The sequence below is a fragment of the Desmodus rotundus genome, chromosome 4 (genome assembly GCF_022682495.2).
Source record: "Desmodus rotundus isolate HL8 chromosome 4, HLdesRot8A.1, whole genome shotgun sequence".
Lineage (NCBI taxonomy): Eukaryota > Metazoa > Chordata > Mammalia > Chiroptera > Phyllostomidae > Desmodus > Desmodus rotundus.
Genome location: NC_071390.1, coordinates 15,248,901 through 15,263,568, shown reverse-complemented (window position 1 = coordinate 15,263,568; position 14,668 = coordinate 15,248,901). Strand labels below are relative to the sequence as shown.

General features: G+C 39.3%; 1 protein-coding gene across 6 annotated transcripts in view; it reads left to right on the top strand.

The window, feature by feature from the left end:
• Positions 1 to 14,668, top strand: part of ADD3 (adducin 3) — a 127,063-nt gene that overhangs the window by 96,480 nt on the left and 15,915 nt on the right. For 5 of the 6 annotated variants that reach the window (XM_024555646.4, XM_024555645.4, XM_024555649.4 and 2 more), the window contains exon 3: positions 11,808 to 11,946. In XM_024555646.4, the coding sequence (XP_024411414.2) occupies positions 11,808 to 11,946 (139 nt within the window). Of the gene's footprint in view, positions 1 to 3,520; positions 3,576 to 11,807; positions 11,947 to 14,668 lie in introns of those variants that run through there. The other variant, XM_053922345.2, reaches the window with a different exon arrangement.

Below are 14,668 nucleotides of genomic sequence, written 5' to 3'. Positions count from 1 at the left end.
TGAAGGGCATGTTAATTATTTGGATCAAAATAGATACATTTCCTCTTCTAAAGAAACCCCACTTTTAAGATATAACTTATCAGCTAAATGATTATGTAACATATAAAGTAACTGAAAGAATAAGATGCAGTTTGGATTTTGTTCAGGGTGGTTAAATATTGAGATTTCTTTGGAAAGTGCTTCAAAGAGGACCGTTTAATTCTAACTGTAAAGTTTAAAAGGAAAATATACTTAAACTACATTTTCATGCCAGGGTTTTTGTTTTATAATTTCCCCATTAAACTTAAAGACAGCATAGCTTTGAGTAGATTATCTAATATTTTAATACTTAATACATTTTCATTTATAACTTGGCTTAAAAGTATCAATTTTACTTATGCCTTGGGAACTTAATAAAATAATGGGAAAGGGCAGAGATATATATAGATATATAGACTGTTATTTCCATATTCATGTAGCAAGAGTGATAATCTTAAGCCCAGGTATTAACAAAAAAAGTTTGAAAGAATTGTGAATTGATCATTTTTTTCCCTAGGCCTTTGCTAGTGAATTTAAAATCTTGTTTGTGCCCTGACTGGTGTGGCATAGTAGATTGAGAGCCAGCCTGCGAACCAAAGAGTCGCCAGTTCAATTCCCAGTCAGGGCACATGCCTAGGTTGCAAGCCAGGTCCCCAGTAAGGGGCATGTGAGAGGTAACCACACGTTGATGTTTCTCTCTCACTCTCCTTCTCCCTCCCTGCCCCTCTCTCTAAAAATAAATAGATAAAATCTTTAAAAAATAAAATCTTATTTGGGGAAGTATAAAATTTTGTCTTCCTGCCATATTTAACACACAAACTTTTCACCAAAGAAATTACACACAGTGGCCTGTATTAGTTATTATTGCTAAACAACAAATTACCCCCAAAACTTAGCGGCGTATTAACAAACTTTAATTGTCTCATCATTCCGGGGGTCAGGAATTTAGGAGCACCTTAGCTGAGGGGTTCTGGCTCAAGGTCTGTCATGAAGTTGCAGTCAAGACATCAGCCAGGGCTGCTGTCATCTGATGGCTCGACTGGCCCAGTGGTTTCCGCTCCTCAGATGGGCCACCCACATGGGTATTGGCAAAAGGCCAGGGTACATTGCCGCACGGACCTTTACCTGAGGCTGTTTGAGTGCTCCCTTCCAGAGTCAGTATCTGAGAGTCAGCAAACAGGAGCCTGCAGTGCTTTTATGACATTAAACACTACCATTTATACCTACCACATTTATTAGTTAGAAGTGAGTCGCTCAGTTCAGCTCCTGCAAGAGAGGCATTAAGCTCCACCTTTTGAGGGGAGGATTGTTCACTCTCTGATCTAATTTATTTTAAAAGCACCATAGTCTGCCAGAGTTTATTACCTTCTCCCACATGCAAATTATACTCATCTTCTCCTAACACCCCTGCAAAAGTCTCGTTCCAGTACCACGTTAGCCTGAATCCAGAATCTCATCTCAGTCTGGCCCAGGGACAGATGGTGCTCCTCGGGTATAATTCCTTCAGTATGGCTCCTTCTCTCAGTCTGTCGACCTAAAAGAACTAAAGAGACAAGTTACCTGCTCCCCACCCCAGTGGAGGGGCAGGCAGAGATAACTTCTGTAGCATTCCTGTTCAAAAAAGGGAAAAATTGGGTTATAACAGAGTAACTCCTCATCCATAGCAGTTCTGAAATCCATCTGGACAAATATTTGGAAGTTCCCCTGGTGAGGACTCAATCCTTTACTTACTAGGGGCAAGTTTTCTTAGCTCTTGACTCAGCCCCCTGGACTGTTGGTTCCCTCCTCCGAATCGTCATTTCTTCTTACTGAAGGCAGCCTGTGTTTGCCCTTGCTTTTCCTCAGCTGCTTCTTTCTTGGGGAGGTTTCGGGGTTCAGAGACCTCTTTTTTTTTTGTATTGCCTTTGTTCCTTTAAGCCCAAACTTGCATTGTTTCTGCCTATATAACTCTTCAAACCTGTGGGGCTCCTATGAGTATTGGGGTTCACTTCGTTAAACAAAACTTATAGCCCACGCAGGTTAAAAAACCAATGATATGTCTAATTCGTGTTTGTAAGAAACAGATTTGTAAGCCTTCTGTTTAAAATGATGAGTTCATTTTGGAAGAAAGGAAATCAGGAGACAAATTAATATAAGCGAAGTATAATACTTTTTTTTATTAAGCACCTACTGTGTAGGCACCTATTATGTGGTGAATCCTATTTAATCCTCAAAGCTCAGTCAAAGAACTATTAATATCCCTAGTTTACAGATGAACAAACTAAAACTTAGAGACAGTAACTAACTTGCTGAAGTTTTAAAAAGTTGGGTTAAATGGTGGGGTCTGAATTTAAACTGCCAAACTTCGCTAAACTGTACCACTTAACTCATTCAATAACAACGAAGTAATTCCACCCATGTATTATTGTTTCATTCATCTTCAAATTCTGTTGCTCGTGTTAATTCCTCCCAAGTCAAGAGTTTCCGGTCAAAAGACATTTTGGCGTTTGTAAATTTGAATGACAAACACAGCACAGTATTGTCTTGAGCTGAGAAAATAAGAGAAAATAGGATTTGTCTCAATCTGGTATAGAATTTGTCTCATCCTGACTCCATCCTACTTCTTTTTAGGAATTTCATTTCCTTTTCTCATAATTTTTTTTAATTTAAGAAAGTATTTGTCTTGGAAATTAAGTGCTGGTAAGGAAACTGATTTAGCTATAGATTTTATTAATACAGTAAAGAGAATCCACAAGTTTTCTTTGACTCCTTATTTATGTGTCTATGGAAACCCTGGATTGTCATTTACTCCCTTGTCTCAGAATGAAGTGTTCATGGCAAAACACTGGAATTAAGTGATTCCTCCTCAGAGTTAAAGAAGCATGTAAGTTGAAAAACTAACAGCATGTAGTAGACATTTAGTACATTCTAAATAGAGGGATGAATGGATATATGAATAGTTGGGTGGGCTTTGAGTCATTAAACACTTGAGTGTTGTCCAGCCAGCTCCTACCGAACTTGGCTGCTTAAGATGGAAAACAGTTGTTGAGTTTCAGAACAAGAATGAAAGTCGAATGGCTTATAGGAAGCAATTTAGACTGGTTGACAGAATTGTGCATTGTTATTCTGAAAGATAGCATAACAGGAGTATAGATGGTAAGAGTTCAGGCATGAGACACACTAACATTTCATAATAACAGGCCAATGTGTAATGCTACAAGCTTATTCTGAAGACAGGAGAAACTTAAAGTCGTATACCTCTTAGAATATCACTGTAATGAAGGCCTAAGATGTTAGTGGTGCCTTAATTAGAATAGTTGCTCAATATCACCATGATTTTATCAGGGCACTTTGGAAATGTAATATGCAGATATTCTTTATTAACCGTTTGCATTTTTGTTATATACCAGTTTCAAGAAAAGATGTTATTCTAACCGTTAGCTTCATATTAATTAAGACTTAGATACAGGAGAAAGACCATCCAGAAGAAAATTTGGTTTATTTGTTTTTTCTCCTTTCAACAGGACCAGTGGTAATCTATTTCCAAATGAATACATTTCTTAATGGAGAATGTCTAAGTAAGTTTGTTATGCTCCTAATCTCACTTTAGGAGAGATCTAATAACATAATTGCAGGGTGCCTTGGGAGCAGCCAGTCTGTAATCTTTTATTCTTTTTGCTCCAATTTTTCTCTCTAGTAATTACTGAGGTAGAACCATCCACAAGTGGATACTTTAAATCCATCTCTGATATTTATCAGTATTGTTACTTGATTTCCATGAGTTAGAATTACTCATAAATTAGCCTATATGCTTTTTTTAGCCTTAACCGAAATAAATGCATCCAGTCAGTTTCTTGTATCAAAGTGATCCTCTTTTTTGGTGAATTAAAATTTTTTCATCCAGTGCCACTTTCTCCTGAAAATTCTGATCTTGGATGCAGAAGCCATAAGATCTGACATTTCAAGTTAATTCTACTTTTGGTTTATAGTGTAAATGATTATGTATGTGTTTAAAAGTACACTCTTATCCTACATGAATCTCAAATCTCTGAATCTTTCATGGTTTTATAAGCTTATTTTTATTCATACCTTATGAATTCAAAGTTTACAGGATCACTCCCTCAACACTGACAGAAGATGTATAAAATAAAAAGGTTGGAGATTCAGATAGGGCTTTTAAGGCACCCTCTCTCTAACTTTAAACATTCTGTTTTTCACCTAGTGATTTTTTTGTATCATACTTTTTTAGACATGTGTTTGATGAGGGAGCTGACCAAACTATAATACTCTGGGGACAAAGCAAGTTTTCCAGTACGATTTTGAGTTGAAGAATGAAATCACATTTTAAAAATCTGTAACATTCATTTATAAAATTCATTTCTTTAAAAAAAAAAAGATGAATGTATCCCATTACATGATGGACAGGCCTAATTATGTAGGAGAAATTTCCCATTCAAGTGGTAGACTGATGGGACTGTTTTCTAGAGCTTCAGATTCCAGTACTAATAACCTGTGAAGTAGATTTTTCTCTCATTAACTCAGTCAAGATTGAAATCAGATTCTTTTTTCCCTTTTATCCAGGAAAATAACAAAACTCTAACTTAATATTTTATTAATTAAGCACTGAACTAGACACTCAAAGTGACTCTAGGAATATGAAAGACAGCCCAGCGATCAGATACTGTGGTATGGTAGAGTAGGAAAAATAAATTACAATCATATGGCAGGTACCCTAAGTGTATTATAGGCAAATGTTCAAAGAATTCAGAATGGGGTGGAAAGAGAAGAAATACGTAGATCCTTCTTAACTGGGGTCATCAATGGAAAGACTTGAAGCAAGAAAGTGGCACTTAGGATGAATGTTGAATAAAGGGTAATTCATTAGGTGGAGGAACAGTGGGAGCCAGCATTCTCATTGGAGAAGGACAGAAAAGTACAAGCTGTGATCAGACAGTGCTTGAGCAAACCTCGGAGGCTAGACCAGAGCACAAGGTAGTAATAATGGTAGGCACACACGAAAAATTACTAACAGACTGTAGAGATTCTGAATACCAGACTGTTTGGGTCTCGCTGAGGGCTCAGCCCATTTCTTACCATTTCCCATTTTAATCTGTTTGTCATTTTTCTATATACATATATGCACACAGTGGTTGTTTTGGACCTGGGTTTACCACCACTTATTAGCTACATGACATTGAGAAACCCACTTAACTTGATTTTCAGTTTCCTTGTTGGTAAAACGGACCTCATATGGTGGTTGTGACAAGTAACGTAAAAGCATGTAGTACAACACCTAGCATATAGTAGCCAAGTAATTTTGTAAAAGTTGTATGCATAATTGTATACAATATTGCTAATTTAAGACATTTTGTGCTTTTGTGGCAATACTTTGAAGATTATAATCATAATTCCTCGAACTGCATTTTAGTTTTGTAAAGGTCTCAGAGAGTCTATCACCCTGATGGACTCAGCGTACTCACGGTCATGTACTCACGTATTCAGGGTGTGACGATCCCCACTACTTCCTCCTCTCTGCTCTTCTGTATCCCAGATGGAAGCTACAGTTCATGCTGTGGTTTTGTATACGTGTTTTTTGATCTTTTAACCTGATTCCTCTCTAGTGGAGACTCTGGGGAATTGTTGGCTTAATGTGACTTCAGAAGCCAGCCTGTCCCCTTGCTGCCCTGCCCTCAGTTAGTCTCTCAGTCTGCTTTGAGGGGAGAATTCCTAGTTGTAAGAGAGCAGGTACTCCAGGATCATCATCATCTGCTGGCTATGTAGGTTTTTCCTCTATCATTTCAACCTAATGCTCTAATCGAGCCTAAGATGTTTACTCAGTATTTCTGATGACATGTCTGCCGCCTTATTAGCTGTATTTGGTTTCAGTGATACAACCCATCTCTGATAAAATTAGGAAGAGATCACATGCCCAACTGAGAGTCCAGATTGGAATCTTCATTTCATTACGTATTAGCAATGTTGAGCAATACATCTGTCTCGGACTTTGTTGTAGTGAGATTCAAAAGTCAGCTGTAAAGGATTATTTTCTTAACATTGGATTTTAGTAGGAATATGAATAATTATCCATTACAAAGATCAGTAAAATATTTATTTTTTTATTTTTATTTTTTCTCTTTTTTAAAATATATTTTATTGATTATGTTATTACAGTTGTCCCATTTTCCCCCCATTATTCCCCTCCATCCTGCCCACCCCCTTCCACCCGCATTCCCCGCCTTTAGTTCACGTCCATGGGTCATACATATAAGTTCTTTGGCTCCTACATTTCCTATACTATTCTTAACCTCCCTGTGTCTATTTTCTACCTACCATTTATGTTTCTTATTCTCTGTACCTTTTCCCCCTCTCTCCCCCTCCCACTCCCCCACTGATACCCCTCCATGTGATCTCCCTTTCTGTGATTCTGTTCCTGTTTTAGTTGTTTGCTTAGTTTGTTTTTGTTCGTTTTTTTTTAGCTTCGGTTATTAATAGCTGAGAGTCTGTTGTCATTTTATTGTTCATGTTTTTGATCTTCTTTTTCTTAGATAAGTCCCTTTAACATTTCATATAATAAGGGCTTGGTGATGATGAACTCCTTTAACTTGACCTTATCTGGGAAGCACTTTATCTGCCTTTCCATTCTAAATGAAAGCTTTGCTGGACAGAGGTCCTTGGATGTAGGTCCTCTCCTTTCATGACTTAGAATACTTCTTTCCAGCCCCTTCTTGCCTGTAAGTTTTCTTTTGAGAAATCAGCTGATAGTCTAATGGGAACTCCTTTGTAGGTAACTGTCTCCTTTTCTCTTGCTGCTTTTAAGATTCTCTCCTTATCTTTAATCTTGGGTAATGTAATTATGATGTGCCTTTGTGTGTTCCTCCTTGGGTCCAACTTCTTTGGGACTCTCTGAGCTTCCTGGACTTCCTGAAAGTCTATTTTCTTCGCCAGATTGGCAAAGTTCTCCTTCATTATTTTTTCAAATAAGTTTTCCATTTCTTGCTCTTCCTCTTCTCCTTCTGGCGCCCCTATGATTTGGATGTTAGAATGTTTAAAGATGTCCCAGAGGTTCCTAAGCCTCTCCTCATTTTTTTGAATTCTTGTTTCTTCATTTTGTTCTGGTTCAGTGTTTCTTCCTTCTGTTCCAAACCATTCATTTGAGTCTTGGTTTCCTTCCCGGCACTGCTGGTTCCCTGTAGATGTTTCTTTATTTCACATAATGTGACCTTCATTGCTGTCTGGGTCTTTTTTATGCTGTTGAAGTACCCAGTGAATTCCTGGAGCATCCTGATTACCAGTGTTTTGAATGCTGCATCTGATAGGTTGGCTATCTCTTTGTTACTTAGTTGTATTTTTTCTGGAACTTTAATCTGTTCTTTCATTTGGGCCTCTTTTTTTTTTTTTTGTCTCGGTGCTCCTATTACGTAGTAAGGGGCGGAGCCTTAGGTATTCACCAGGGCAGGGCAACCCATGTCACTGCGTTGTGACACAATACATGGGGGAGGGGTCCGAGAGGGAGCAATGGCGCTTGCTCCACTCTCTGCCAGATTTCAGTCACTCCCTCCGCTACCCACAATCAAATTGGGCCTTTCTGGTGCTGATTCCTGGGTGCATGGGTTTGTGTAGGTTCCAGGACCCTGTGGGTCTCTCCAACGACCTCTCCTGTGAGGCTGAGAGTTTCTCCCGCTGCCACCTCAACCCCCACAGGGGTTTTCAGTCAGAGGCTTTGAGGTTTTATTTCTTCTCACTGGAACCCTGGGTTGCTCAGTCTGTCTCGCTCCCCAGTTGTTCCTCTGGGTTTATCTGCACGCAAATGTGGGACTGACCAGTCTGTAAGCCACCACCTGGCCAGTCTGCCGGCTGTCACCTTGCCCGCTCTGGTCCTCTAGCCGCTGCCTCCCCACGAGTCCTCTCCACCCGGCTGCCCATCTCCGCCCCTCCTACTGGTCTGGTTGAATGTTTCTTCTTTATCTCCTTGGTTGTCAGACTTACTTACATACGGTTTGATTTTCTGTCAGTTCTGCTTGTGTTTTATTTTTAAATTGGTTGTTGTCCTTGTTTTGGTTGTGCAAGAAGGCACAGTGTGTCTACTTATACCTCCATCTTGGCCAGAAGTAGGTCTATTTGTTTTTTAATTTTATTTATTTTTAGAGAGATGGGAAGGGAAGGAGAAAGAGGAGAGAAACATCAGTGTGTGGTTGCCTCCCACACGCCCCCTGCTGGGGACCTGGCATGCAACCCAGGCAAGTGCCCCAACTGGGAATTGAACTGGTGCCCTTTGGTTTGCAGGCCTGCACTCAATCCACTGAGCTACACCAGCCAGGGCTATTTTTTTTAATATTTTAATTAAAGCTTAATAAGTTTATTGATAAATTTTGAAAGCTGAAACTATTTTATATCATTAGTAATTTTTACACTGACTTTTATGAATTAGGTAACATCTGAATAATATTTGAAAAATATATGAAACATTAAAAATGAGTTATGAATATGACAAGAATATTAAGTCTTTTGGTATAGAATAATTCTTATCTGAAGCACTGTCAACTATATTAAAAGGCTGGAAATTTTCATTTACTTTGAAATTTTCCTTTTCTTACACTTTATAGAAGCTATTCACTAGCCTTAAAGATGAAGTCATATTTTTCTCTTAATTGATCACAGATGGACTGATACATTCCCCTGTATGATACCATGGATCATCCCAAAGCTTTAGGACGGTACTCACCATATGTGATCACGACTTGTACTTTTCTAGTGAAAAATGCGTTTGACCCCAGTCCTTGCCTCTTACACGTGACAGCTATGTGACCTTGGACAAACTTTTCAACCTTTCTTATTTAGCTCTCTCACCCAGCAGAAACTTCTCATCAGTTTTACAAATGGTTATGATTCTCTTGAGCAAAAGGTTAATTTTAATCTTAAAGCCATTGTAAATCAGCACACCAAGCAGATTATCTTGATTCATGTCGCCTGCTAGGATGTTTAGATAAAATCTGACTCATCTCTAGCAAGCACATACAATTTTATAGCATGCACTTTGTATCTGAACCTCATTCCTGGCTCTGTATTTCTCTTTAGCTTGGCTTTTTGAACCTGTATTTAATTTATTTTTGGATCATTTTAATCTAAGAAATCTGCCTTCAGTTCTTCCTGGAACAACATTCAATAAAATAAATAACGCCTACTTCTCAGAGCTATTGTAATGTGAGTAATGAGTGATGTAGTAGGTATCCTGAATTTTTTTTTAACTGAATGAAAGAATATTGGTTATAGCTACTTTGAACTGAGAAAAGATTAAATAAAATTTGGTTTCAAAGAGAAGGTGAAGTTTCAGAAGAGCAGATTGGCCCATTGCCAGGTGTATAGAAGTTTTCTATAGTTTATATAAAGATAAATGAGGGTATCTGGAAGATTGTTTTCTTTTCAGCCTTAAACGTGGTAAAATACTCAGGTTACTCATCTCTGTGAAGGCATCCATCCTTCTTATATGCAGCTCACAACTGCTTTGTGTTCACAGGGTCTTAGAAATATATTAATGGAGTTTTCTGATAGATGTAATGTGTCTTTGTAGAAGAGATTTTATAGGGTAGTTTCTCTGATTTAAATCATGTATTTAAATGGACTAGATAGAGACAATGGAATCAGATGTTTAGAATTTTTATAATTGTGTTAATGATTTTCATCTAACAAGCCTTGAATTTATGAAAGAAAAACCATATTTAACTGGTGTAAACTGCTCCATGAACTCAGAATTCAAATATGGTCACAGCTAGTATATTTTAAATTAATTATTCACAGTCCTGACTGGTGTGGCTCAGTTGGTTGGGTGTCATCCTGCAAACCAAAAGGTCACAAGTTCTATTCCCAGTCAGGGCACATGCCTGGGTTGCAGGTTTGGTCCCCAGTCAGGGCACATATGAGAGGCAATAAATCGATGTTTCTCTCTCTTCCCTTCTTTCTCCTTTCCCCTCTCTCTGAAAATAAATCTTTTAAAAAAATTAATCACTCTAACATCCACCTGCTTATTTGTGGAAAGTACAGCATCTTCCTCTTGGAATTTCTACTTTCCTCTAAACTGTCCCAAGAACTTCACCAGCTTGCCTAGTCCAAAAGGGTTCATCAGTGGCTTCCATATTCAAGATGTGGTGTACACATCTGTCTGCGCATGTGAGAGAGTCCCACTGAAGTCTGTCGAGTCCACCACTGCCATTGCCCGTCCCTGCCACATGGTGGTGGTATTGGAAACTAGTCTTACCCTGTCCAACAGAAGATACAGGTTCACTGTAGACCCAGATGCCTGTGCAGGCCACCATGTGCATCAGGAAAGGATGACTTCCCTGACCCTCATCCTGTGCTAGGCTCAGTTAGGGTATTGCAGGATGCCCCATGATTGAGTTCCCAAGGTTACAGCTATCAGCACTCAGCTGTTTGAGTTCCTATCACAGATGCTGTTCAACTGTTGTTCAAAAGCAACACAAGCATTGCTTCAGGACTGGTCCCAATATCTACTACCTCATAGCCTCAAAACCACATAGGAGCCACCATGGGTTCCTATGCCATTTTTCTTTTAAGCTATTCTTTCTGAAAATCTCTGAGTTACTCAGCCATACTCCAAGCGGAGCTACATCTAAGAACTCCAGGGCATCTTATTCCCAGCTGTATGAGAAAGGCTACTACTATCTGTGACTCAGAGTAGATTGACTCTTCTAAGGAATAATTGCCCAGAGATCTCCAGGGTCTTCATACCTACCCCTCTTGGTAGCAGTAATTCCAAAGCAGTTGTCTGCCTCCTCCCTCTTCAGTGAAGTGGGGGGGAAATTGAATTCAGTTCCTGGCAGGGCATTCTGCTACACATGTAACCAATCTCAAATGGAAGAACATGGTTTAGATGATTTACATTCCAAAAGCTTTCATGTTTAAAATGAATGAAAGTAGACATGAGCAAGAGAACAAATGATGAATTTAATAAAATAAATGTGGTTGGGTGCGTTGGAAATAACAAAATGAGCCATTTCAACTACTGTGAAAGATTGGGAGGGGTTTCAAATGAACAATCATATTAGCAACTCAATGGTTACTGGAATAGAGATTTTCTCTTAATGATCAGGATTTTTATTTACATAAACACTTTCTGCTGCACACAAATCCCCCCACCTCACACCCCCAAAGAGAAAAAGAAAAGAAAAGATATGGCAGAGTTCCAGAACAGGAACATACAGTATCCAAAGTTGGGGGGAAAATGTTCTCTCTTTAGCACAGTGTTGCAAAAGGGGAGTAACCGGTTCTCAGCTCTCCTTATCAGTTTGCTTTCAGAGCTCATGGAGCTAAGGCACAGCCATGGGAGTCATAAATGGAAGCCGTGGTTTAGTGTGACTTCGTGAAGACTTGCTGTGAGGCACTCTGCAGTCAAGCCACTCCCCATTCAAATAGGGAGTCTATTCTAACCTAGACAGTGAGGCTGCTGGGCAAGGAACGGGTCTCTTTTAGTTATCAGTCCATACATGGTGCAAATTGTTAACAGACTTGCTTTTACTATACCTATACTTGTCTATTGTAGGTGCTATAAATACTAGCTAATTTTCTTTGAGATTAAGAATGCTTAATTTTTTTTCTCCCCTGAAAACAAGCTTCTTCTTCCAGTTTTTAAATGTTATTATTTTGTGTTTCATATTTGTTTTAAAATAGTGTAGATGAAACCTATTCAAAAGAGGGATGGAGGAAAGATGGATTATATTCTGTCAGAGCAGGTGACGTTGGGTGGTTCTGCCCCGAGTGAGATGTGTGCGCTCAGTGGTTATTTTTGTGTATTGCAGACCTTTCGGGAAGATCTGGAATGCCTTATTCAAGAACAGATGAAGAAAGGCCACAACCCAACTGGATTACTTGCGTTACAGCAGATTGCAGATTACATCATGGCCAATTCCTTTTCGGGCTTTACTTCACCTCCCCTCAGTATGTCAGTTTTGGAAAGTTTTAAAAAATTATAATTTTATCTCTATTTTGAATGCTGTACCTCTCTGGCAGCATATTCTGCTCTGGTTCAGTCCTTCAGTTTAAACATGTGATACTTAGAGTAACATACTGTTAGTATCTCTTACGTTTTCATATTAACCAGGCATTTACTGGACTTTGTGAGGATTACAAAATAGTTATGAAGATGTGGTCGCTGCCCTACATAAACATATATTTTAGTTGAGGACACATACCATGAATGTACAAAAGATTAAAACTGCAAGATAACTGTAGAGGGAAAATTACAAAGCGGTTCATAAGCAGTTGTCTAATGATCCTTAACAAGTCATCATGCTACAGACTGAGAGACTGAATTGATTATTGGCTGAAGTGGACTGAGAAAACTTCAGGGAAGAAAAGAGGTCTAAACTAACCATGTTTAAAGGATGGGGTCATTGGAACGTGGTATTAAGGTGGAGTTAGGACATTATTTTATTAACATTTCTTCGTGGGGGCACCAAGTTGGTGAACTGAACACTCTACGGATATCAAGAATCATGAGACGTTGAGTTCAAGCAATTTACATCTCAGTGAGATGTGTGTGGACTTAACTGCAGTACAAGGACAGGTACACAGAGTGTCAGATGGGACGTCAGCGATGACATCACATCAGAGTCGGGAGGAGCCTTCATATCAGAGTCTAGGGATTTTCTCTTTTTTTCCTTTTCTTTTTTATTTTTCTTCTCTTTGTTTTTCCTTACCTTTTATCACTTTGGCTCAACATTTATAAGTAGAAGTTCAATGATTTTGGGTACTTTTCAAACAGAGGAATGGCATAAAGAGAGACTGGGTGGTGGAAACACGCATGGTGTGGGTGTGTTTGTAGAAGTCTTGTGTTGGCATAGTGTTGGCACAGACATGCTGCTTAATGAGTCTTCGAAAGATTCTCAGTGTGAGGTGTAAGTCTTAAACGAAAGGAGTCGTTGTGGTTACAAGAAGGAAGAGATCAATGAGAAAGGTATCACCAAGGAAAGGCAGAGAGGATTCAACAACAGGTTTGATGTGGTGGGACAGGGGATCCCAGGAAGAATGATGACTTCCCAGATCACCCACTCTTGTAGCTTGAGAAACATTCTATCACAAGAAACTGAACAATTCTAAGTTTGGGCTAGTTTGGTTTGTTCTTTATGTAATATTGAATGTCTCTTATATGTCAAACACTCTGTTGGGAATAGGGGATACAGTGATGAACAAGACAGACAAGATTCCTGTGCTTGTGGAGACAGAAAATAGACCAAGTAAATAAAGTAAATGGTCAGATAGCAGGAAGTGCTATGCAGAGAATTAACATATGGTGATTGGATAGGAGTAAGTAGGTGACTACTTTAGACTGGGTGATCAAAGAGAGCCTCTCTGTGGTGACATTTAAACTGAAGTCTGAATTGCAAGAAGGAGCAATATATACTAAGATCGAGAGAAAGCATTCCAGGCAGAAGGAAGTAGAAGTACAAGTGTCAGGTGAGAATAAGGTAAGAATGAGTTTGGCCGCCTCTTCAGGAACAAAAATAAAGATTATGGTGTAGAGCTTGTTTTTTGAAGGAACAAGCAGAACAAAGTGAGGTCAGAAACATAGGCAGAGGCTAAGTTACATAGGGCTTCACAGCCAGGGCTAAAAGTGGGGAATTTATTCTAGCTTTGGAAAGCCATCTGAAGCAGGAGGATGATGTAGAAAGACCACTATAGGTTCTCTGTAAATTAACTGGGAGATTTCACAGCATTATTAGACAAAAGTAGGAATCTCCAAAGTTGGGGATCTAGTTTGGCTTGGGAAAAGGAGGAATTTCAACTTTAGGCATGCCAAAGTTGCCGAGAGAGTTGCCAGGACATTGCAGCAATTGGAAATGTAGTCCTAGAGTGGCTTGGCCAGTGGGCATGGAGAAGTAGTACTCAAAGCTTGCATGTCAATTAAATAGTCATACAAGAGGGTATAGGCAGAGAAGAAAATAGTCTAAGAAGAGAATTCCAAAGTGGGAAGAGGAAGGCTAGTCAGGGAAGACCAAAACAAGAAGAGCTATCCTGTGAGTCTCCTAGACGCCATGGCAGGAAGGGGTGCTGGCTGGGATGTACAAGGTGTGGCAGCAGGAAAGCCACGTCCCAGTGTTCAGACGTCAGGGGGCAGAAGTCAGCCAGTCTGGCTGGAATATGTATGTTGTGCCGTGAAAACTGTACATTAAAGTTGGAAGGGCAGGGAGAGTGGGAGGTTAATGGTTGACTTTGAAATTTTGCCAAAAAATTACATTCTTTTGTATGGCTTACATGTTAAAACTATTTCTTTGAATTAGTTTGCAGCATTTAAGAATTAGAAGATATCACATTAGAGTGCTAACCTGGGGCTTCTCTTTAAATGTTCTGATGGTCCTGGACTCAGGTTCTCACATGATAACACCTGACCAAGGAGTTGTAGCTGCCCCTTCAAACCAGACATGTGCTCTCTGTAGCCTGCAGGCTGCACCAGTCCCAGTTTATGCACTTACACAAATTTCCTGGCCCCTGGAGGCCTTCCGTCTTGGGGCTCCTGCAAAACTTTAAGCACAATAACAGTGAGGTTAAAGGTAGTGCTTTAGGAAACCGATCTGATGGCTTTATACAGAAATGGTTTACAAAGAGAGGGCTTATGGGCAAGGACATGAAAGAGAACATCATTGCAAGCGTTACTTGTAAG